At 39.4% G+C, this 25,729-nt stretch overlaps 1 protein-coding gene across 1 annotated transcript in view; it reads left to right on the forward strand.

Annotated features, from left to right (window-relative positions):
- Positions 1-552: 552 nt before the first annotated feature.
- The window catches only part of SEC63 (SEC63 homolog, protein translocation regulator), a 61,854-nt gene continuing 36,677 nt past the window's right edge, over positions 553-25,729 (forward strand). The window contains exons 1-4 of the mRNA XM_050316348.1: positions 553-744; positions 19,645-19,744; positions 20,530-20,644; positions 24,315-24,427. Of these exons, the coding sequence (XP_050172305.1) occupies positions 621-744; positions 19,645-19,744; positions 20,530-20,644; positions 24,315-24,427 (452 nt within the window). The 5' untranslated portion in view covers positions 553-620. The remainder of the gene's footprint in view (positions 745-19,644; positions 19,745-20,529; positions 20,645-24,314; positions 24,428-25,729) is intronic.

Below are 25,729 nucleotides of genomic sequence, written 5' to 3' on the forward strand. Positions count from 1 at the left end.
ACAAGGAGCAACGGCCATAAACAGCAAGTTTCCCCTCAACGTAAGAAAGAACTTCTTTACACGGAAGGTGGCAGAGCACTGGAACAGGCTGCCCAGGGAGGTAGTGGAGTCTCCCTCTCTGCAGACATTCCAAACCCACGTGGATGAGTTCCCGTGTCACCTGTTCTAGGTGTCCCTGCCTTGGCAGGGGGTCGGACTGCATGATCTCCAGAGGTCCCCCCCAACCCGAACAGTTCTGTGATTCTGTGCCATGTGCTCCAGGTCTGCCCTGCCTGAGCAGGCCGGCCGGACCACGCGCCCCACTGAGCTCCCTCCCAGCCTTCCCCATCCCGCGATTCCGTGATGGATCCCCTGTTCCCGACGGGAGGGGCTTTCCGATGAGCCAACCAGCGGCCGGGGGGGGGCTTTGTGCGGGCGGGCCCGTGACGCCACGGTCTCAGCTATGGTGGCTGAGCAGTGACACGTCTCCTTCTGGCCCGGGAAGGGGCGGGGGAGCGGGAGCGTGGGATCTCGCGGGATCCCGGCGCGGCTGGATCGGCCCCGGGGCGGCGACACCGGGGGGCCGCCGGCGGCAGCAGCAGCGGCGGCGGTGGGGACGGACACGGGCGGCCGGCGCGGCCATGGCGGGGCAGCAGTTCCAGTACGACGACAGCGGCAATACGTTCTTCTACTTCCTCACCAGCTTCGTGGGGCTCATCGTCATCCCCGCCACCTACTACCTGTGGCCGCGGGACCAGCACGCCGGTGAGCGGCCCGGCCCCGGGCACGGCCGGCTCCTCCTCGCACGCTCCGCCCGCCCCCCACCCCGCCGTGGCACAGCGGGGCCGGGCCGGGGCCGCGGTGGGGCCGCCCCGGCGGGGGCTCCCGGGCGGCCCGGCCCGGCCCTGCCCCGCCACCCCGAGGGGCGGCGGCGGCCCCCGCGGGGTGTTCGCCGTCAGCCACCGAGCGGTGCCTGGGGGGTCCGAGGGGCCGCCCCCCTCCCCGAGCCCGCCCGGCTCCGCGCCGCTGCTCCTGCAGAGTCATCGCTGCGCCGGGGTCCGGGGCTTTGTTCGGGGCTTGGGTTTTCCTGCCTGCCTTCCCGGAGTGTTTCAGGGCGGGTGACCTAAATTTTAGCCACGGGGAAGAGAATAAGCTATTGAGTTGAGGCCGGAGAGGAAAAGTTACTGGGCTCTGCTTTTATGTGCCATAAGGTCACGGCGAGTGTGAAAATCGGATTTAGTTTTTTCCCGCTACGAGTCGCGGTTAAATGTCCGAAGGGTTACATTTCAGTTCCAGCCTTCGAGGTGATGCTTTGTGTCACCGAGCAATGTTAGAAAGTTTCTCCTGATAGTTCAGAATTTCATTTCCAAAGTAATTTTAGTCTTTGTCTTTTCTGCATCCCTCTATTCTTGGAAGGAGAAGGCGTTTTGGTATATGGGCTGCACAGGAACACATTTTTAACTGCCGTTTTGAGATTAAAAAGGCTGTAGAAATTGTATTTGAAGGCCGGATAGTAAACGCTGAGTAAACCAGGGATGCTTGAGGCTGCTTCCCACGGCTGAAACCTGCGGACCTCTTAAGAACACTTGTGCCTTGAAATCTGTGAAGAATCCCTTTTGCTCCCTGCATCTTTTTACGTTCAGTATCTGGTGCTTACTTGGTGTTTTTGATGCCGTTTTAAATGGCTTGCCAGTTTCTGCTTAACTTAGTTTTATATATAAAAGAAATACTCAGCAATGAAATCTTAATCCTGTGCCTTCTGTTGGGGGAGTAAGACAACAAATGTTTTGGTCCTAAATAATAGCTGTTCACAGTCTCGATTGCTGACAAGATGTGCCTGTGACTTTTGACAGGGCCTCTTTGAAGGATTGGTCTCTGCTCTCCAGATACTGCCTGTTGTATGGCTGAGGTGATAGTGCTTTCTGCTGAAAAGAAAGGTTTCTCTGCCTCATCTTTCTGTGTCCTGACTGTTGCAAGAGGGAGGCGTTACTGTTGTTGAAGATGTTTTGTAATCTTTGGGTTGTATCTAAGGAGCAGGGGATCTGAGAGAGAAGATTACTTCTGTAACCTTTCTCCAAAACTCAGTATTTTTGTTTTATTTTTGTTCTGGTGAAGGGTGGGAGGCAGTGGGGGAGAAAATTGCTCTTTCTCTTGAATAATGCTTTATTTCCTCTGTAGTTCTTAAGAGCTGCTTCTTGGGAAAATGGTTGTGACTTACTTGAGATGCTGTGCAGAATGGTGTGGCCAGCAGGCACACTCAGTGATGTTAACTTCAGTTTCAAGGGGCTGACAGAAGCAGGAAAAGCTGTAGAAATGCTGTCAAACTTGGAAACACTTTACTCCCCTTACATATTTGATCTTCAGATATCCTTACAGAATGGCAGGAAGTGAGAACCTGATTTTGGAATATGGCTATATGGATTTTACTCAGTTTTCAAATAGGCCTGCCATTAAACATTACTAATTTCTTTCCTCTAGCCAGCATTGTCCAGTATATGGAGGGCCTGTTGCATATTGTTCTGCAATTAGTGCTAGATTCTTACAAGGCTATATCAAACCATACTTTCCAAAACAAAAGATAAATTTTATTATGCTGTTGGTACAAAAAAAAAAAAAAAGAATCAACTAAGTGAAAATTACCAGGCATAGCAATGAATGGAAGTGAAAGAATGATATCTGCCTCATAATTGTCTTCATGGATTTTAAAATGTAAATATAGTCCAATTTTTAGCATATAGATTAAAAGTGTGACCTGCAGTCTCCTGAGTGAGGTCTGTTCTGCAGACTCTTTTTAAATGAAGAGTTGAGGTGTTGTGCAGATCAGCATCAGGAACTAATGTTGATCTATTAAGTAAGATCTTACTAAGTAAGTCTGCTAAGTGGTAGAATATTGTGTTGTTTGAATTGTTTAAGTGTGTGGCATCTCCAGCAAAATCCCCTCAGTAGTTTTCTCACAGCTTTTTGTATTATTTCAACCATACCTGCCCTGGCATTTGAACCAGATTTCAAGAATAAATTAAAACCTTGTAATGATGCCAAGTACGGATTGTTCAGCCATAACTTTATATTTTCAGAGTAATTCACTAGTTTAAAAAAAACCAACAAACCAAGTCAAAACCAAAACACACATTTCAGAAACTGAGAGAAGGCCTATGTCTTGAGAAGTTTTCCAGCACTGTTAGTTCCTGATTCCTTTAGTGAGCAGGAATATCTGGACGTTGATATGAGATGTTTATTTTTATGTTCATTTTGAGCAGGGTTTCCAACTAGAGGGGCACAGTGCTGGGCCAAATTGAATAAGCTCTGCCAAGACCTGTGCTCTCTGTGCATAGAACTAACTAACATTTTTGTTGTGGAACTGTGTTTTACCCTGCCTGTGCTAGAGAACCCAGCCTTTGTGGCCCTGGGTGGAGTTGGTGAAGTGCAGCTGGACAGGTGAGCTGTTTCAGCTGCAGCTGGAGGAGAGCCTGCAGGCAGAGAAAAGAGCAGGTCAGAGGGAACTTTTGAAGCAGATCCAGATGCCTGCCCTCCTTGCTTCAAGACCCTTTCTGCAATGCAAAGCAGAGCGTCCAGAAGACACAGACCAGATTCCTTTTTTGGTAAAAACTAGGTTGGAAGATGAGCTTCAGCAACATTGTTTTGTAAGAGGAGACCAGAGCTAGTCTGAAGCAAGAGCGAAATGCTTTTAGTGTGGAGGTTGAACCGTTGGTGCTTGCAGTTGCCTTCTACAAATGCACTGCCATGGATTGCTTGGTATGTGATACAGTAGAGAGTGCCAGTGGAGGGAGAGGAACAGCAAAAATCTGGAAATTGCTGATGGCCTGTAACATTCTAGGATTTGTTCTGTACTGTAGTTTTGTAGTAAATGCTCATAGAATAAATAAAACCCCGAAAACCTCAGTGTTTGTTTTTGCACTAGTGAAGATTGGAGAGTAAGACTGTATCTATATTGCTTTACTACATCAAGGAAACTCAAAGTGTGTTGCCTGATGTTAGATTTTTAGTAGGATAACCATTAAGATTTTGCTGTTAGTGCTTCTTAAACTTCTGAAAGGCCTTTTCAGTACTACTCTTGGGAAGAACAGCATGATTTGTGTCTCAAAAGTCCTGAGTAAAATTTGAGCTGCTTTTATTTCCTGAGTGTCTAAACCTGCCTTCTCCAGACATTCTGAGAGTCCATATGAAGTGTTGCTGCAGCTTGCAGTAGGGATCAGTACTAATATTTGGGAGAGTTTTGCTGTGGTGTGCTAGTCACCCTGTGAACTGTCCTATAATTTCATTACCTCAGCTTTGATAAACTAAACAAGCAGATAATTGACTTTTTAAACTGCATTTATCCCAATGACTTTGCCTCCTCGGTGTTCACTCTAGAGCTAATAAGGATCTCATAAAAGGTTAATTGTACAACTTTGTGTCTTGGGCTGCAGTTTCATAACTACATCAAGGTAGTAGTGCTGTAACACAGTAAGTCTTGTTTCTCACCCTGCCTTGTGCCAGATAGAGCACTCGAGCAGTGTGGGTGACTTGAAGAAACTTGTTTTAGCTAAGATTAACTTTTGGCTTCCCCCCCCCCCTCTTTTTTCTTCTTTCAGTCTTACTTTTGATGTGTGTGAGTTTCTTGGTAGGACTTTCTGGATGCTGGGGGTGGTGCAGGATGTGACAGGTGAGGGAAGAAGATTGATGCTTTCAGTGGTGGTGATGGCTTCAGGTGATGGTGAAACTGCTATAATTGTTTATCCTTGACTGGTATCTTGAGAACATATATGTGTTTTATTACTGAAAGAATTTAATACTTTTTCTGGATCACCTCTGTTTTGGGAAAATACTGGTATAAATTTAGCCTGATTACTGTGAGGAAAACTATTGCAAGGAGTGCTCTCAATTTGGAACAACAAATATGATTGCTAAAAAGTTGTGCTGGTGCAGATTCGCTTCTTAATGAGAAAGTATTTTCTGCAAGGGGAATTTTTAAGTTGTCTTTCAACAAATTAATTGCAAGAGTTGAAGAAAAGATGTTTTTTTTTCTCAGCAGTTTGGGTGGAGGAGTGCCCATCAAAGTATCTTCTTATCGTTGGACTTGCTTTGAACCAGTTTCAGTGAAGGCTTATGTAGATTAAATGTCAGAATCTAGAAAGGAAATGGAGAGCAAGAGGTGAATGAGTTTGGTTGGATATTTTGCCAGTTGTTGCACAATTCTGATGTGTTTGCTGAACTTAGTGTACTTCCACCTGTGCTGCTGAACTGAGACTCATAAAGCTGTGCTGAAACAGGTGGTCATAGGCTGTGATGTGCTTTGTAGTTAGGTGCATCTATCTGGAAGTTTTTCATTTTATCCATTGTTTTTAGTTTATTTAGGTCCGTGTTAAATAAATTATCCTGTTTTAGGGCATTTGGTATTCATAACGTATTACAAAGTTGCTGGAAAGAATAAATGTCTCTATCCTGAGTCTTTTACAGTAACTTGAACAAAAAGATGATGTTGAAAATAGTTCAAAACACCCCAAGAATAACAGCTGTGAAGGCAGGGATACCATTAATAAAAGTTTGCAGTCTCTAATAGAAAAGAGGCTGTAGCAACTATTCTGCTTGGAACACAGATCTTTCTTCTGGAAGTGTAACAATAGAAAAACCTGCTGTAGGAAAGGAAAAAAAGAAAAAAATAAAAAAGATCTGCTGCATTTTTGTATGTAGGAAAAAGTAATAATATGAAATGGATAAAAGCTGTTCAGTGTACTTTCACTGTAATAGAGATCCATACAGAGTGTGTGTGTGTGTGGTTTTTTTGTTTGTTTGTTTTTAGTTGGTTGTTTGTGTTTAGTTTTTGTTGGGGGCGTTGTTGCTGTTGTTGGGGAGCCCTGGCTATATGCTGTCCTGTTGCTCTTTAACCTTTTTCCCTTGCACTCTACCCTCAAACAGAAACAAGTGTTTCTGTTTGAGATGTAGTAAAATTTTTTTGAAGAGCACTGGGTCAATACAAAGAAAACCTTTAAAAAAATCTGGCTAAAAGAGGCTATTCCTTGCCAATCTTTGAAGATGCCATGCCTCTAGGAAGTAGCACAGGCAGTTTGAGAGCTCTGGTTCTAGGCCAGCCTTTTTGCTTTGAGGCTGGGCAGAGTGCAGAAACATTTTAAAGATACAGCTTACTAGGTGACTAGTAAAAAGGGGGACTATAATGTAACATTGACATCTAAACCTGTTTTGTTGATTTTTTACTGTAATACTGTTTTGAAGCAGTGGTGGTTTTTTCATACTTGTGTAGTTAAGCAGTACTTGACACCCACTTTCAAAACCTTGAGTAGAAGACCTGAGAAAGATTTTCTGTATTAAGAACCATATTTCTCTGTATACCTGCCCACTATACTAGATATCTCTATGTAGTAGTGTAAATATGAAGGTTTCTCTGTAATTTTTTGGTACATTTTTCATCTGTGTATCTTGAGGCTGTTTTCAGAGATTCATATTAATCCCCTGCTTTAAGAAGGGAAAGTAGGGAAACGGAGGCTATAAAGTTTATTTGGCTCTCTAAGGACAAACAGTGAGTCTGCAACTTAAATGTTACTCAAGCCAGTGCAGAGAATGCAGGCAGTGATTCTTCTATTTTATCTGTAATGGATTAATGAGCATTTCTACCCCACAGCAGCTGGGGGAGATGATGCTTCCGCTCCTGGTAAAATTCTTCTGTGCTGCTTCTAATCCTCTGGTTTGAGATAAGATTGGTTGGAGTGGGTTATTTGTGATGCCTGTTTGTGGCCACAGCTGACTGAAATCTCATTAACCTTACTCCAGAAGTATTTCACAGCATTTTGGTATTTGGTAATACAGGATAAAGTACAGGATGCTGGTAAAGGACAGGATAAAAGGACAGGATAAAACCACAGGATACCACGCTCATTGCTACTGCGGTGGATAAGCACGAGTGTGAAAACTTGATATCTGTGAATATAAGCATTTTGTGCCCATATGTGTGTGTGCTTATCGTTTCCTGTTAATATAACCTTTCATCATTGTGTCAGGAAGTGGGAGGAGAGTCAGTGAAACACAGTTATGCATTTAAGAACTGTTCTTACATATGAATTCAGATTTTTGAGGTACTGAGAGGTTGAGTGTACCATGGTTGACTTAAACCATTTTAAGTTCAGAAAAATACAGCTTATTAGGTGACTGTTAAAAGGCAGAACACAATGTATTTGTGATGCTTAATGCTATTTTGGTAATTTATTTTACTATATTGCTATTTTGAAGCAGTAGAGTTTTTTTGAGAAACATTTGAAGAAGGGGCAAACATTATGAGATGTCACTAGTAATGCCTAGCAATTATCTCTAAAAATATTTTTCAAAACAAAGCATTTGTATAGAGTTATCCAAACTGCTCTGTTATTTCTGGGGAAAATAAAAAGCCTGTTATTACATGGAATTTTTTAAGTATTGTAATGTTATTATGAGCACTGTGGCTTCCTAGCAGTAAAATAAAATTAATAGCCCTTTGTTAGAGATTAGTTGAGCAGTTTCAAAACTGTCCAGAACACTTAACTCTGAAGAGCTTTTTGTGGCAAGTTGAAGACCAAACTATTACAAGAATTGTACTTCCATTGCCTGCACACGAAAATAAAGTAGTTTCTATTTTTAAAAAATTCAGCTTTTGTTACGGAAGCTTATGTAAACTGTGTCCTAAGTTTTATTAAACACCTTTTTCATTTAATACTTGCTGCAAGGGTATCTTCATTACTCACACAGATGATGCTAAACTATCAGGACATACAGGCTATGTATTAGAGAATTCAGGTTGGTGCTATCTAACCTGATAAATTCAATAGTAAATTGTGGTGATTCAGTTATGGTCTCAGGAGCAGTTAAACCATTCTTGCAGGGGGAGCAGGAATTTTGAGAGAGGAGCAAGGTAAATGACAAAAAATGGAATGAACGGTGATTCTGTAGGTTTTTTTGTGGTTGGTTGGTTTGTTTCGTTTGCTTGATTGTGGTGGAGTTTTTTTTTTATTTTTTATTTTATTTGTTCTTCAAATTCATGCTTGTGAAGAAGGGTTTAGATCTGCTGCAATTTGAATAAGTATAAACTAGGCTTCTGCTGCGTCCTTGCACCCTGCACTGCTACCTTCTCCCACTGTGGGGTTTGTAGGCCTTTCCCTCAGATATTAACCAGGACCTGACACCCACGTGTCTCTGTTTCGTGGTGAGGGGGGTCGTGCTGGCTAGAACATACTAAGAACAGGGAGAAGCCCCAAAATAAGTACTTAATTTCTTGCCTGAGCAAAAAGATTAGTGTCTGCGCCAGTTTTTAAATAATTGTACAATTAAGAAGATTGAAGAGGTGTTTTCAGATTTTCACTTAGTATTCCCCTTTACAGAAAATTGCTTACAAGCTTTTCAAATTCAGAAGATTCCTTTATCTTGCTTTGCTGGATGAACTGTTTGAAACTAGAATATTTGCAAGGATTGTGGCTTCTGTGAAGGCTACCAATAAAGTTTCAAATACCCTTTTTCCTTTAGAAACAAAGGAATGGATATTCCAGGTCAGGTCAGGTGTCTCTTTTATGCGGTGTTACAGAAGTGTATGCCTTAAGGAAGGAATAACAGGACAAGCATAAATGCTGCTTCCTTTGCACATTCTCCCTGTTTCCAGTGGTTTTCAGTTCAGCAGCTCTTTTATTATAGCATCTCTACCATCCTATGGCAAGGGGATCACCAGCTCAGCTGCCCACACTGCAAATAATCCTCTTTTGTTTTGCACCATCTTCTGATGTTACTTGACGATCCTTATTTCCTCTACTGGAAGAGGCAGTAAACGTTCAGTTCTGTCTGTCCTGGCCGTCACTTAGGTTTTTTACAGCCTTCTATTACCTCTCCTTGCACTTGACTCTCTCCCAGCTGGAAGATTTGTAGCTTATATCTTGGACATAAATCTTCTCGTATGTTTGATGACCCTTGCTCACCTTAATCGAATGTTTTCTAGTTGCCCCTCTTTGAAAGGTGGGGACTAGGACAGGGCATCATACTCGAGGTATGTACAACCTCAAGCTTGTACATGCCTCAAACTTATGTGGTGGAGTAATGTTCCCCTCCTTTCCTCATAGGAATGCTCTAAACATTTGCTGTGATTTTTATAACTAATAAGCATTCAGCTGAGGTTTATACAGAGCGGTTTTTCACAACACCAAAACTGCATTCCTGAGAGATAACGGTCAGCCTCAAGTTCACAGTGGTATATATAACATTAGGATAGTTCCCATTGCTCTTCACATTTTCATACCCTGAATTTCACGTGCCATTCTGTAGTGTACTCACTTGATCTTTACGATTCTTAGAGGATGCCCTTGTCCTTGTTACCCAGAGTAAGTTAAAATCATCCAGAAGCCTTATTTTACTTCTCACTCTTTTACTCAGGTTACTTGTTAGTGAAATGTGAGTGTTGTAGGTGCAATTCCTGCAGAGCTCCTGGTGATTTCCTTCTGTTGGCCGTTCACTCTGTCTTCTAGTCACATATTTATTTCTGCAATAGTTAGATGGTTGTCCTGAAAGACTTCGACAAGGAACCTTTCAAAAGCCTTTTGGAAACCACAGACTATGTCAGTAGTATCTCCTCTTCCATAAGTTTACTTCCTTTAGAGGATTTTACCTTAACAAAGGCCCCACTGATGATAAGTGGATGTATGGTACTTATTCCTGTGTCCACTAATTTGATCCTTTATTATAGTTTCTTTGAGGTGTGCATCAGAACAACACTGAACACAGGCATTTTTAGTGATTGGTGATATGCTAAATGACTTTTGTCGACATTTGTTTTGGATTGAATGAACTGTTTCCTACCACGCAAAACTGATAAAATCAAGCTGATAATTAAGAATGTGTATTCTTGGAGCCCAGCATTATTGTTGTTGGCTTCATCTAAAATTGTTAACCTTGACCCACGTGGATGTCGTTCCATATTAAAATGGCCAGTTTTCTGATTTCCTCTCAGATTCCATTAAAGTTTTGCAATACACATGTAGGTCCAGCCCTACTATAAATGTGATAATTTAGGTGATGTAACTTAAAATTTAGTATAGTTGTTCCCACTGATGGTTTTGTCAGTGCAAATAAGACAGTATACTAATAGGAAAGACAGGGTTTGGAAATGGCTTGATTAGGAGTAGTGCAGTGTGGAGCTGTGCCCTGAGACCAGCAAGGCTGACTGTAAACAGAAAGTTTGAGTAAGTAAACTCTGAAAAGAAGTTAACTTGCAAGATGTTGAATCATCTTATGTTGCTGCATATTAAAATTTTTAGTACGAAATGCTATCTTTTAGTCGGCACCTATGTGTGGAACTGTGTGAATGAAAGGTTACTTTTTGTCCCTTTTGAGCTCAATCCAGTTGCTGCAAAAGATGCTCTGGAAAAAGCAGCCTTTCTACTTAAGTCTTTCACAGGACTTCTTGTGGTTTATGGACTGCTTGGAGCTTTAATGTGACTCAAAACACGTGCTATTTTCTTGATTATTTCTATGAATATTTGCTAGACAGAAAAAATTTCTTTGAAAACAACTAGGGTCAGATTATTCAGTTGTAAATGTTGTAGTGAAGAGGCTAACTTGGACAGGACCTCTTTATAGCTAAACTCAAGGTAATGACAACAATTCTTACAGTAATAGACATTAAAGTTAGAAAGCAGATATTAGATCATTTCATTTTTCACTGCTACGGTCAGTACAAAGTCCTGAAACACACTGCTTTTGTCTTGTTTTTCCTCCTTTTTTTTTTCCTCCTTTTTTTTTCCTCCTTTTTTTTTCCTCCTTTTTTTTTCTCCTTTTTTTCCTCCTTTTTTTCCTCTTTTTTTCCTCCTTTTTTTCCTCCTTTTTTTCCTCCTTTTTTTCCTCTTTTTCCTCCTTTTTTTCCTCCTTTTTCCTCCTTTTCCTCCTTTTTTTCCTCCTTTTTCCCCTTTTTCCTCTTTTTCCTCCTTTTTTTCCTCCTTTTTTTTTCTCCTTTTTTTTCCTCCTTTTTCCTCCTTTTTTTCCTCCTTTTTTTCCTCTTTTTCTCCTTTTTCCTCTTTTTTCCTCCTTTTTTTCCTCCTTTTTTTCCTCCTTTTTTTCCTCCTTTTTTTCACTCTTTTTCCTCCTTTTTTTCCTCTTTTTTTCCTCCTTTTTCCTCTTTTTTTCTCCCTTTTTTTCCTCCTTTTTTTCCTCCTTTTTCCTCCTTTTTTCTCCTTTTTCCTCTTTTTCCTCCTTTTTTTTTTTCCTCCTTTTTTTTTCCCTCCTTTTTTTTTCCTCCTTTTTTTTCCTCCTTTTTTTTCCTCCTTTTTTTTCCTCCTTTTTTTTTCCTCCTTTTTTTCCTCCTTTTTTTCCTCCTTTTTTCCTCCTTTTTTTCCTCCTTTTTTCCTCCTTTTTTTCCTCCTTTTTCCTCCTTTTTTTTCCTCCTTTTTTTCCTCCTTTTTTTCCTCCTTTTTTCCTCCTTTTTTTTTCCTCCTTTTTTTTTTCCTCCTTTTTTTTTTCCTCCTTTTTTTTTTCCTCCTTTTTTTTTTCCTCCTTTTTTTTTTCCTCCTTTTTTTCATCTTAATGAAAGCACTCTTGGTCATTTGTATGCCTCTGGATTTAAGCAAGTGCATTTTAGAACACTTTAAAATCAATTTAATTTACTTCATGCCTCTTTAATTTGAAGTTTTTCAGTAGAAGTCAATCCTATTATAATAAGGTTTGAAATTACTTAGTACTTCAGAGGAGATGCTGACTTTGTGAGTTACTGTGAGTTTGAATCCTGTCTTTTAGTTACTGCTTTAAAACATTGTTATCAGTGTTTATTAGTAACTTTTTTGTAGTGTTTTTTCCTAACTCTGTGATTTTTAAGTTGTTCTAACAGTTACCATACCGTACTTAGTTACCATACTCCACATATGTGGATTATTATTTTATAATAATTATCAAGGAAAATAGAGTTAAGCAAAAATGGCCTAGTAAGGCAGTAGGGTAGCCTTTTCATAGTTGTATTCTTCAGCTTTTATCTGAGAAACGATTCAGTACTTAAAAAGTAAATTTGTTCCAAGATCTTCAGTTCAAGACCTCAGTAAATAAATTATTCATACAATTGTTTAATTTCTGTGATTGTTGAAGCAGGAAAAAGCCCAAGTCCTCAGATTTTGTGTATGGATACATATACATAACTGTTGAAAGTAAATGGGAAGAACCTATTTAGTGCATGGTTTAGAGGATTAAAACTGTAGAACCCTGAATAAAAACCAGCAAACCCAGAAACTCAAGAACAGTGTTTCTATTGAGCCTGTTGCCCTCTGTTTCAACAGAACAGATTTATGTTCAGGGCTGCAGTACTCTTGGGTTGTAGCCTTTACTCAAGACTTGCATGCTGTGTGTATTACTTACATCTCTTGATGCTTTCCACAGTACATTTGAGTGTAGAGAGAGGATGACATGCTGCAAATAAGTTTTGTGAAAGTTTGTTTTTAAAGTGATCTTTGCATATCCTAGGACTGCAGAGCTGTGTCACTCTGTGTTCCTTGCTGAAAGATGTAATTTTCTTTCAAAACCAAGCACCATTCTCCTTGGGATGAATTGTCTGCATCTGGTGGTCAGAAGGTTTCATGTGCACCTCTTCCTTCCTATTTTTCTTTCTCACAGGGTCCACTGGAGCTGTATTTTAGGCCTTCTGCCTTTGCTTGTTTTGGTAGCCTGGAGGTAGAAAGGACACAGGAGGCTAGGATGCATTTCTTTTCTGTCCTGCTGTTCGAGGTAGAATGATGGAAAACCAGTGGCTTCGGTGTATTCTGGGTATTAGATTTTTGGTAGCTTTTGGCTGTCCTACAAATTAACTATGATATTTTTAAACTTTTATATGCTTTATAAGCACTGATGCCAATAGTCTTATCTGTGGTATTTTTTTCCCTGAAGCTGACCTGTGTTTGTTGCAGCTAAAACAAGATTCTGGAGATTAAAACTTTTCTGTACAATTCCATGTGTACCTCTTTCCATTCTATCACTTCTGAAAGATTTGCCCACTTCCAATAAGTGTGTAATTCTTGTTTCTTTCCTAAGGAGGATGAAAAAGAGTCTCCCTTAGGTTTTCTTTTGGATCACTTCTTGGGACCTCCAGAACCTGGAGGTTAGGTCTAGGTAGGGATCATTTGTTAAGCATTCCTAAGGATTAAGTGTATCCTCCTGTTTCTTTGGAAACAAATATATAAGATGGGTGAACTTCAAAACCAAGCTTAAAAGTCAGATGTGGCTCAGTTGTAGACACAGTCTATGGAAACAGCAAATCCAGCCTGTGAATAGCTTCCCTCTGTGTTCATGTGTACTCTGTTCTTCACCCATTGTGTGATGGGTGAATGAACAGAGCTTGAGACAGATACGAGAAAAAGTGTTGCCTCATGAGGATGATCAGACTGTACAACAGGTTGCTCAGAAGGACAGTGAGCTCTCTGTCCTTGAAGCTACTCAAAGGCCTGCAGCCAGACCGTGAACAGGTGCTTTGTTGACCCTCTGGAGCAGCAGGATTGGATTAGGTGATCTCCAGAGGTCTCTTCCAGCCTGAAGTGTTTAGTTGTTCTGTTTTTACCCAGGAACTGTGTGGTCTAGGTTACCCACCTAGAAAAAGCAGATACCTCTGCATTACAGACCTGAATATTCCAGAGGCGTATGTAACTTCTGATCAAGGGGAGTCAATTGTTTACTTAAACATTCTCCACTGATACCCATGTTGTCACCTGGAATACAAAGAAGTGACTGCAATATCAACAAGGGAAGACCAACCTATGTCATCTACCTAAACTTCTGTAAGGCCTCTGTGACGGTCCCACACAACATCCTTATCTTCAAATTGGAGAGATAAGAGTTGAAGGCTGGACTATTCAGTGAATAAATAATTGACTGAATTGGTGCAGCCAGAGAGTTGTGGTCAATGACTCTCTGTCCAGGTGGAGGCTGGTGCTGAGGGATGTCCCTTGGGGCTCTGTCTCTTCAGTATCTTTATCTTTGACACAGTGAGATCGAGTGCACCCTCAGCAAGTTTGTAGATGACACAAAGCTGAACAGTGCAGTTGACACTCCTGAAGGATGGGATGCTATCCAGAGGAACCTGGACAAACTTGAGAAGTGGGCCCATGAGAACATCATGAGTTTTAACAAGTCCAAGTGCAAAGTGCTGCACCTGGGTCAGGGCAATCCCAGACATGAGTACAGGCTGGAGAAGAACTCATTGAGAGCAGCCCTGTGGAGAAGGACATGAGGGTTCTTGTGGATGAAAAGCTGGACATGAGCCCGCAGTGTGTGCTTGCAGCCCAGAGACCCAACTGCATCCTGGGCTGCCTCAAGAGAAGTGAGACCAGCAGGCTGAGGGATGTGGTTCTGTCCCTCAGCTCTAGTCTTATGAAACCCATGTCCAGGTCTGGGCTCCTCAGTACAAGAAAGACATGGACTTGTTGGAAGAAGTCCAGAGGAGGGCCATGAAGATGATCAGAGGGCTGGAGTGCCTCCTTTATGAAGATAGTGTGAGAGAATTGAAGTTGTTCAGCCTGGAGAAGAAAAGGCTCTGAATAGACCTTATTGTGGCTTTTCAATACTTAAAGGGGACTTAGAAAGAGTGAATATAACTACCACACAAGTGAATAGTTAAAGGACAGTGTGTCTGTGTGTTTTTAAAACAAGGAGAGATTTAGATTAGATGTTAGGAAGAAATTTGTTACTGTGAGGGTGGCAAGGTACTGAAGGAGGTTGCCCAGGGAAGTTGTGGATCCCCTGTCCCTGGCAGTGTTCAAGGCCAGATTGCACAGGGCTTTGAACAACCTGGTCTAGTGAGTGGCATCCCTGCCCAGGACAGGGTGTTTCAGACTAGATGATCCTTAGAGTCCCTTCCAACCCAACCATTCTATGGTGCTTTCTGAATAAATGACAGAGATGGTACACAGATTTTCTTTTGTGTCAGTACTAGTTGTATTTCTTGAGAACTTGAGAAGTGTGTTAAGATGTAGTTTTGGCTGGATATTCACATACATTTGTTAAGGTATTATACACAGGTACTTGTGAGAACCCTTGTGAGTCAGAATTGTATTGGCAAAAATCTGCTTGTGTATCTCAGGAACTTTGGACGTGTCCGGAAGAATTTGGAGGGAAATAAAGCAAGCGTGGGATGCTTCCCCAGATTATTTACAGAAGTGAACTGCAGTCGGCATCATCATCTGAGAGGGTGCTTTAACAATATCTTGATGAAAGGGTTGTTGTTAGTGAGATTAACTCAAAAGCCCAGGGATGTGTTATGCCTTTGCTTTTCAAGGCTGTTTAATACCTATTTTAAAATGTAGGAGAGATTCACTGTTGTTAAGGGTTTTGCCTGTCGAATGAGAAGTCGTTTTGACTGAAGGAAAAGCATTTCCCCCCTCAACCCCCCGCTCCCCTCCACTTGTCTCCCTGTAAAGATGGATCATCAAAGGATGTTGTCAGAAGTGCTCTTATGCTGTAACGGGGAGCAATGATATGGACCAACAAGAAACAGGAGAACTCTTGTCTGCTTTTCAAACTCTGAACCTCTTTCCCTGACAGAACAAGGATTCCAGAGCTAAAATCCAAAGAAGGTACAATTCACATTTCACTGCAGAACTTTATCTTGAGCGCTATGTAATGGTCCCTTTTTTTTTTTTTTTTAAATTTCCTGTCCTCTTTTTTCCTCTCTTTTTATCTTTTTTTTTTTTTTTTTTTTTCTTTTTATTTTTCCTGCAATCTGTGTCTTCCTAACAAGATAAGTGTTTTCTTTGCTGCAATCACATACATTGTCTGTAAATAAACAGGAAGCCTGTTTTTCCTGGATACAGTAGGAATATAGCTTTCTTACTCAGTATGGTATTTTGCCAGAGGCTTTCTGCCTAAACTGGGAGGGATACTCTCTGTACTCCTTCTTTTGCCCAAGTAACTACCTGTTTTTGAATTCCACAAGTTTATATGTGTTAATGATGACATGTGACAGAGGAAGTGCCTCAGGATACCTCTGAAGAATTTGAGTAGTCTGGACTTTAGACTCAATTTGAGTAGGATTTTATTCTTTCTTTGTATTCTGAACAGATAACTGTAAACAATCCTTCATCTTTTCCCTTCTTGGATTGATAGTCAGATGAGACCATTGCCATTCCAAGATCAGAAAGAGATTAATAAACTGCTTTTGCTTTGATATTGTTTAATGAACTGTAATTAGATTTGATCTAGAGCTATTCAGATGTGTGTGTAAAAAAGGCAATGGCTGCTTAGCATCATGCCTTACTTAATTCAGTATTTGGCTGAAGAGGTCCCCCTGTGCAGCAAACCTGCTCCAGGATTCCGTTTCCCAGTTTTTACCTGACTTAGGTGTGTGCTGTTTACATATTCACAGGGCTTAAATTTTGCATACACCACTTGCCTTGGGTTGGTCTTTTTGTTTTTCTTTTGGTGCTGTTGTCAGACTGGTCACAAAAAGTGTCTTCTGCAGCTGTTACTGCAAGACTGTTCCAAAACCTCAATTCTCTGATGATTATAAACCACAGTTAGTGGTCAGTTTTTCTTTGACTTTATGCCAAGTCTTCAGTTTATCTTGCACAACTGTTTTATGTTTCTCCAAGGTGCCCTTCTCTAAGGCATTTTTGGAAGGTTTTTGCACGGTAAGGTAAAGGGTACTGGTGGTTCTTGCAGGGAGGATGCTGAGTGGGGAAAGGAGAGAGTCATCTGGTCCTTGCAGGGCTGGCCATCAGCAGGTTTGAGAAGCAGGGCATTGTGGTGTAGGTTTATACAGACAAGGCACAGCAGCTTGTTAAAACATCCTAGCAAAACACTAAAAGGAGTCATATCCTGTTAGGCTTAGTTTTTACATGATTAAGTAAACAGAGTTCTGTTAGTCACCTTCTGTTTCTCCAAGAGCACTGGTACTGCATTTTCACGTTGATGTTAGGTATTTCTACAAGCAGTGTAGTCAGGTCAGTCAGGACGGTGAGCAAACAGCACTGCCTCTTGGTTGTGCTGCAGAAATGTCAGTGGGACTGTGATACAGATTGGAACAGGCTGAACTGCTGAACAGTTGGTTTCATCTTGCTTCAGCACCGAATGACTGAGTTCATCGACAATATTTGAAATGAGGGTTTTAGGCTTCGTATAAGCACGTGTGTCTTCTGTGACTGTTGTGATGCCCGATTTGTTCAACTATAATCAGTGACTTTTTCATAAAAGCATCACACTATGGCTTATAGTTGTCCAGTGACCATTGTGTAGCAGAGCTTTTTAGTCCTCATAAGTTGTGAGTCTAGTCTTTAATGGCATTATTTTTTTTGATTTTTTTGAAATGCCAATTTTATGTTTAGTTCTATGTCTCTTCAGTTTTCCTTTAAAAATTGTAGTTTAATTCTAAGTAACAACTCACTTCTGGTTTTGCCGGATCCAGTTCTGAATCAAGAGAGATCTCCCACAATTTTTGTCTTAAAAAAAAAAAAGAGAGAGAAAATGCCAAATGAATTTTTATTCTACCAGTAGGTAGTCATTGTTGCATTTTCACTGTCTACTGAACTTTTCCTTCACAGTGTTTTCTAAAGCCTTACATGAATAAAACTAACTGGACAATTGCTTAACCAAATTTTAGTCATATCCTTTCTGTACCTTTCAGGTACTAACTGTAGTACTTGTTTCAGGTATGTGAAGAATCTTTGCAGATCAGGGGAGCTGCACAGTACTTGTGTAGTTTTTCTGTTGCACAGAATAGTGAGGCAAGTTGGAAGCTTATTTTGATGCACTGCAAGAGTTGGTTCAGATGCAGGGGATTGAATTCTCCTCCTCCATTATTCCCTCTTTGGGGGTGATGAGACTACTAATAGTCTCAGGAATTGCATCAAGTTGTTTAATGTCATATTTTGAGTTTTGAGGAAGCTATACTTTATAGGCTTAAGTAGTTCAGAATAAACTGATGCACCTTTTTTTTTTTTTTTTTTACCTGGTTCTGGTACCTTTTCTCTACAAGCTTCAATTTTTGTCTGCTTTACTAATTAGTGGGTGGCCACGTGTCATCTGTGTTCCCACTCTCTGCCAAATCAACCAGAGTTTGAAATAACATCCAATGCTCACATCTGATCTGCCTTAAATCTGAAGTCATGGTTGATGTGGTACACAGCGTTGGCACTTATGGTCGTGTTTCTCTGCCTCAAGTGGTTTGGTGACTGCAAATTGGAGTTCTGCATTTTTCATCTGAATTACATTCTTGTTTAGAAATTCGAGTAGATCACTGAACACTGTATCCCACCTCCCAATACCTCCAGAATAACTAAACAGAGGTTGTCACTGCCTTCCATAATAAGTGTTTCCATGTATCATAACTACTGTTTTAGTTGAGATGAGTTTAAGGTCAGGGTGGGGCTTTGAGTAACCTGGTCTAGTGAAAGGTGTCCCCACCTATGGCAGGGAATTTAGACTAAATGATCTTTAAGGTCCTTTTCAACCCAAAGCGTTCTGTGATTCCAGGAAGACATCACCTGGTCAAAAGGCCAAAGGTGAGATTTAAGACTTAGTAGGATGTGATTGACATGTGCTTCAGATCAAAGTTGTTAATATAATTCCCATATTTAGATAATTCACAATTGTCTTCCTAAATTCAGTTCACCAGCAATATCTAAATGTATTGAGGCAGGATGAATTTTTTTTTCTCTTATTCCTTTCTCGTTTAGTCTGAAAAGGGCTAAGTGATCTTGTTCTTTTGCAAGCAAGGTAATTAATAGTGACCTCCTCACTTCAGAAGTGCTGCAGGATCAGAGTGCATAGTTTATGGATAGACAAGCTACTTAAACAGGACTGAAGTCACTTTTGAACATGTAATTTCAGTACTTACAGAAATTTTATACAAGCTATTTGCTTTCCACTGTACTTTTCTTAGCATAAAAGAATTCCTTGGCCAAGGCTAAGTTGGTCTTGATTAACTCTGAAATACAATTAAAGCTCTTAACAGAGAGAGCTTCCATGCCTCATCATGGTGAGTTTGACAGTATAAATACAATTTCCTTCCAGCCTTATCCTGTCCTAAAAGGACCATGGGAGGAACTCTTTTTGCCTACTTTGTCATGTGGATACTCCATTGCCAAGGGTAGGGATTACTGAGCTACTTGGCTTACAAGTAACTATTAATCTTCTTTCCTTTTCCTGTTCAACAGAAAAACACAAATGAAGGCAACTTATAACAGCAGATGTCACAAAGAACAGGAAAATGCATCATATTTTGAATTGAGGAAGGAACTGTTACTCTTGCTGCACTCTTTAGTTGTATACAAACACCAGTTTGGATGTGGGTTAGATTCTGTTTGTTTTCCCTACACGCAGCAGTTGACATACGGAAATGGGAAACTTGCTGGAGTTGAGTATAAAATGGCAGAAGCAAATTTTATAGGTGCATATTAGACAGGCAAAGGCTGGGCTCACAAGTGGTGGTTGCTGTGTGGCATGTGGGAAACAGAATGTGTTCCTTTTAGGTTGCAGAAAGTAATCCGACCCACTTCTTATGATTATGGATGTGCAGTGTCACTTCAGTGGATAAAAAGCATTCTTTCCTCCAGTGATACTGGACCTTTTGGCAGTCCTCCAACTGACCTTGTACTGCCTACTCCAGGGTGAAGTGAGCATGTTTGTTGTTCTGCGTTTTGTCAGCTTGCTTAATCACAATCTTTCTCTTAATTTTTACAGAGCAAATTCGATTAAAGAACATAAGAAATGTATATGGAAGATGCTTGTGGTACCGTTTGCGACTGTTACAACCGCAACAAAACATCATTCCTACAATAAAGTACGTATGTTTCATTTCCATGACTTTCATTAAAGCAGTTCTTACTGTTTTTATAAATAAAAATATATTTTTTGTAATCAAAGCAGCTGGAATTAGTTTTGTAGCATTGGCTTTTGTGTCACTAAAAAGACATTTGCAATTTGCTGTATTTGAATAATTAATAGTTAATCATTATTATTTAGTAGGGCTTGAAATCAAGATGGATACTGTTTGTCCTCTGTAAAGTACCTTCTAAATGAAACCAGTGAACCTCAGCAGTAAAAAAAATAAGTAAACAATGCATTTATTTACTTAGAAAAATAATTCTCCCTCACTGAAATTAGTAGTGCTAGGGATGTGTTTTGATTTAAATATTTAATATCTGAACATATATACTCAAATATAAAAGAGTAATAATTTTGTATGTTTGAAGTCAATAGCTTTATATCCATACTCCCACTCTGAAAATATTTTTCTGACTTTGTCTAGGATTGAATCGTCCTTTAAAAATATGAAATACTATTCAACTATCTGCTAAGGACAGACAGTTATAGAATGGAAAGATTCTTTGTGAGGGTGGCTTGCCTTTGTTAAAAACTAGGAAAAGAAATTAATAAGAAATCAGAGCAGCTCTTATCTGTGTCAAAGGTGGTATTGTAACTGAATTATTAATACCTGCTTTAATGTTTTTTGCTATTTTAGTATTGTTTCTTGAAGAGTGATATCAAATGGCTTCTAATGTTATTTGTAGAATGGTGCTAGAGCTAGTGGATTTCTGTATTTAAAAAATTCTTTCTTCCAATCAGGAAAATAGTCCTCCTTGCTGGCTGGGCATTATTTTTGTTTCTTGCATACAAAGTTTCCAAAACTGACCGAGAGTATCAAGAATACAACCCTTATGAGGTGTTACATTTGGATACTGTAAGTAATAGCATCTTTCACTAGTTTGTACTACTGTAATTGTATATTCTATGTCTAGATGCCAAATTTGAGATTGTTTTTTCAAAGTTAACTTCAGTGAATATATCTACTGTTTTTGTCCTTTTTTGACCTGGAAAAGTTGCTGCTGCATATTATAAAGTTAGTCATTATGTTTTTTTTGCCTATATCTGTACTAATTTATAACTTTTGTATCTAACTCCTTCAAAATTCTAACAACTTAATACAGTGAGGTGGTTTTTTTAACCTATTTTGAATCTTATTCTGATGTTGTTTTCCTCTCTTGGTACAAGAAAACAAAACAAAACCGAAATTCTGCATTGTACGCCCCATGAAAAATCTTCTCAATAACCATTTTTAAGGGTGCTGAAGAAACTACATAAAAAGAATGTGAATTCATTTGATTTACAGTTGTTGTACAGCAGTATTTCTCTTGTAAATGAGAGGTTTCACTGAAGAATGTTGGCATGCACATTTGATGTAGTAAAGGTTACCTTGAATGTTGCTTGTATCCATGAATGCAAACAACAAATTCTAAATAGCGATACCAGCCAATGGGTTTATTAAACTGGGAAAAAAAGAGAGATAATGCTTGATTAGAAAACAGATGCAGGGCTTTATTTATATTGAAGGACTGACTCAAAATGGCTATAAAGAATTACATATCCCAAGGAGACACATAGACCTTCTAAACAGCTCTCAAAGTCTTGTTTAATCTAGTCAAATTCTTCATCTTAACCGCAGTACCTCGAGCAAATTCTCTTCTTATGTTAATTATTTCCTGATCCTAAGCTCCTCTTTTGAATAACAATATAGAGTCATCTTTTCAGTTCTGAAGTCTGAGATAATGTTTAACTCTCATGTCTAAGGAAGTACACTTGTGGATACAGCTTAACGCAAGAATATCAATGAACTTTGAATGTACCTGCTTTGATTAAACTTGATGTATACTATTAGTGTGAGAGAGCTTAATTTGTATATGAACGTTCACAAACACATCTCTTACCATTAGTGATATGGCTTGTCAGCATAGAAAAGCAGTACCTTATGCTGTGAAAGCCATTATAGCAGATAAGTAAGTAGTCTGTAACCTATTTCTAGCTAGACAGGTGTAACACCTGCCTGCCATGCCTAGAGGCAAGTTATTTAAATTCAACCCCTGCTCAGTTCCTCCATGACTGACTGGTTGCTGACTTGAGTTCTCTCACTGGTGCACAGGAAGGAACAAGATAAATTTTTACTCTTGAATGGTATCTATTGGACCCGTGCAGTTTAAATGTACATAAATCTGTGTTAACTTTGATTAAACAAACCAGGCTAGGGATTAGGTCTTCTGAGGATTTTCCTTTGTCATCTTTGGCAAATTTCTACAAATAACAGCCCAGAGGGCAAAAAGGTATGTATGTAGTGAATTATAACTTCATGTTTATTAATGAAAACCTGTACACATGCGCAAGGCAAGAGAAAGAAGACAATATTGGAATGTCTCAAGAATGGTGGGATGGAGCATGTTGTCATAAGGACAAGGTGAATGAAAGCCAGAGATGTTACACGGGGAACTGAAGCGATGGGTTTGAAGATAGGCCGTTGAAGTAGGGCTCAGAATAAGAGTCTGACATCCCAGAGTGTGTCTTATGTATTTCTTGCTATCAGGTGATATCTGTTAAATCCTCTTGAAAAACTTTTAACTTGGACTACATGAAAATTAACAGCTTTCTTTTGTTACCATACAAGTGGAACCTTGAGAGTTGTTGCCAGCCCTCCTGATAAAGCGACACGAATGTTGAAGTGTTGTTAGATAATGGAAATGGTATTGTTGTTTAAAAAAAAAATCAAAAAAACGCAGCAACCCCCCTCCCCCAAACTTAAACAAATGAAAAGGTTGCAGATTCAAGCACTTTAAAGTTTTGATACACAGTAATTAATTTCCTTCTTTGCATTCAAACTCTGGTCAAGATTAGGTTTTTTTTTTTATTTTATGTTAGCATATCAGTTTATAACAAGAGGAGAACCACAACACAGACAAAGTCCACATTATGTCCAAACAGCTTATTTTATATATAATATCAGCACTTTCTTTTGAACATGGTATAGCTCTTCTTGAAGCACATCACTTAAATTAACTAATACATAAGCCACTCAGATATTACTGATTTATTTAATAAGTATCTGTACTGCAGTTTAGAGATGGGATCCGAGGCATAAAGGATGAAGCTCAAAAGTGATTATAATTTTGATTCTTTAAGTAAGAAAATTGGGGCGTTACATTTTTTTTTTTTTTGCAAGTGGTTAATATAGGGATGCTCTGTGTTCCAAGCAGAGTGCTGACACCAACTGTCCTAGGCTACTAAGCATTTCTGTAAGTCAGGCCTAATCTGTATAGCCTAGCTTTTGAAAATGAGGAGTAAGCAATGAGTGATAGATAGAAAACTTGTCATCAGCTTATCGGGGGTCATATGCACACTATGAGTCAGAGTGAGGAAAGATTAGTTTTGTTTTTTTATGGACAGCATTCATGTGAGCTATGAAAACTCGTCTCTACTCAACCAACTTGATTCCACCCCCGCCACTTTCCAGATTCTGCTGCTCATCTGGCATTCTTCATCTGGTCTTGAAACACCTGTTTTTACTTGAAGTGTAATTTATTATGGAGTAAATTCATCCTGTGCATTAAATGAGGCAGGAATGCTGTTGAAAAATAGTGTTGGAATATGATAGACTGCATAAAGTGAGATAAAGCAACAGCAAGTGAAGCCTCAGGGTAGTTCAATTTCTGGTTTAAATTTATTGAAATAGTACCATCACCTGTAAATAACTTCCTGTGTGTTTATTATGCAGTTAATGTCAGCATACTAGGCTTCTCTACCACAAAAAATTGAAAAGTCACCATGGCAGTGGTTTTATGTTAGCAGATAAAGTTTCTTCTAATATGTTATCTGAACTTACTGTAAAGTTTTGTGGGTTTTCTTGAGCAGTGAAGTTCACAGTCCAAGCTGAAAGTTAACTCACAGGGGATTGTGTTGGTGGCATTTAACAATGTGCTGTAGTAGAATAAAAATCGATCTTTCTCAGGTATAGGTAATGTATTCCCTTTGTTCAAGAAGTTAGAAATAATTTATGGGTAGGATGATTCTAGTCAAAGGCATTCTTAAGCAGCAGGGAAACCCGCTGTTCCTGGTGACTGACAGATTTATTTCTGCAGGCAAGCTGCAAGTGAACCATCATACTTGATCTATGAACTCTTGCTTAAATAGAAGAAGTCTTGCTTAAATATTCTCACTGCAAGTGAGAATTCCTCATATTCATGAATATGTTTTAGAAAGGATAAGATTTGGCAAACAGATAAGAAGTCCTTCCTTTTTTCTGTAGACAGATGAGCAAAATAATCTGGGAAAAACCAACACCCAGTCATCCAAATGTCTTTTAGATTGTGACTTCTATCATGATTTAAAAATATAATGGGTATAAGAATGCTATTAGAAAAATAACATAATAACATTTTCATGAAATATATATGTAGTTTCGTGATCCTATATTAGAACATAATTCTTTCGTTCAGAGATATAATGTGCAGTGTGTGTTAGAATTACATATATAAGAATGAATTTTATGTAAGATATTTATTGATAAACTCAAACCTTTTCTTTTTAAGGGAGCAAGTTTGTCAGAAATTAAGAAACAGTACCGTGCGCTATCGCTAAAATACCATCCAGATAAAGGAGGAGATGAAGTTATGTTCATGAGGATTGCCAAGGCCTATGCAGCGTAAGTTTCTCTTTTGCTCATAAAAAAATGGGAATGTAATGTTATGGAGAGGGAAGCCTTTGTGATAATAGCAAGAATGGTTGAAGCAGACAAGAATAAGTGTGTTTGGATATGGAATGCAAGTCAAAACATGTCTCTGTTAGTTCAGTGAGTGTTTCTCTGTAAATATTAGGAAGGATAATTTGTTTTGAAGCTGTCAGAATATTGTAAGGTGTTTGATCTTTGTTTTAAACTTCTGTGTCAGCTAGGAAAAATGTTTCCAATGCAGCACATATAAAATCTTAGAGATGACAAAGAACAAAATGGGTGTTGTGGTTTTTAACCAACCAACTCCATCGCAACAGTCTTGAAGCGATGCTTAGAAAATAAATACACTGTTTATTTCATCTGGTGATAAAGCCAAGGAGTGAGAAACAGCATTTTAACTCTGTTCCCATCTAGTGACAAAGTTGTTTCATTCTGGTTCTGACTCAGTTTTCTCTCAGCTTACCCGTCTCCCTTTCTATTTGTGCTTGCCTTGCAGTCCTGATTTTTTATGTGGTGACTGTTTCACATTACCTGTGCAGTTCTTAAAAGCTGAATCGTTGAGTCTTCTTTTCCTCTAGAATATTTTTTGATCTTACCTCTACTTACAGCTTTTTTTTTTTTTTTTTTAGTATCTGAAAGAAGATATCTAATATTAGAATCTGGTATCAAGGAAATCTCTCTTTATTGATTTTTTTTCCATAATCAAGATGTGGTTTGGTTTTTTGTAATGCTGTTCATACATGGAATGTCAATACAGCTTTATAATCTTTTCTACTCTAAATGATCATCTGTCAGAGTCTAGTAGTCTCTGCTCAGGTTCTTTTAGATATTCCATGTGTGGAATGTTTAATATCAAATTTGCTTAGAAGACAGTTAATGTGACACGTGATCTCTGACTTAGTGAAGTGATAAATTTGTATTGTGCTTTTAGTATATTTTAGTATATTTTGCAAATCAGACTTAGCAAAATATAGGAATTTCAGTACACAGTTCAATCACGATACCAGTGTGATTCCCATTATCAGTCTCATACACTCACTGTCACACTGCTGGGTGTTCTCAGGTGATAGGAAGGTTGAGCTTGTTGTTGCCTTGAAAATTCTTTTGCTAGTTGTCTAGTTTCTAGACTGTAGGGCTGAGCCAGGTGTGTACTCCCCTCATGCTGGTCTCTCAGACTTGAGGAGACATTCATACTTTTTTAATGCACTCGAAGAAACATGTTGATAGGTGTTTTGTCTAAAACAAAGACCATTTTCGTGTCCCCGTTGTGCTGAG

The sequence above is a fragment of the Myiozetetes cayanensis genome, unplaced genomic scaffold (assembly GCF_022539395.1).
Source record: "Myiozetetes cayanensis isolate MyiCay16 unplaced genomic scaffold, myiCay2020 scf2-11, whole genome shotgun sequence".
NCBI lineage: Eukaryota > Metazoa > Chordata > Aves > Passeriformes > Tyrannidae > Myiozetetes > Myiozetetes cayanensis.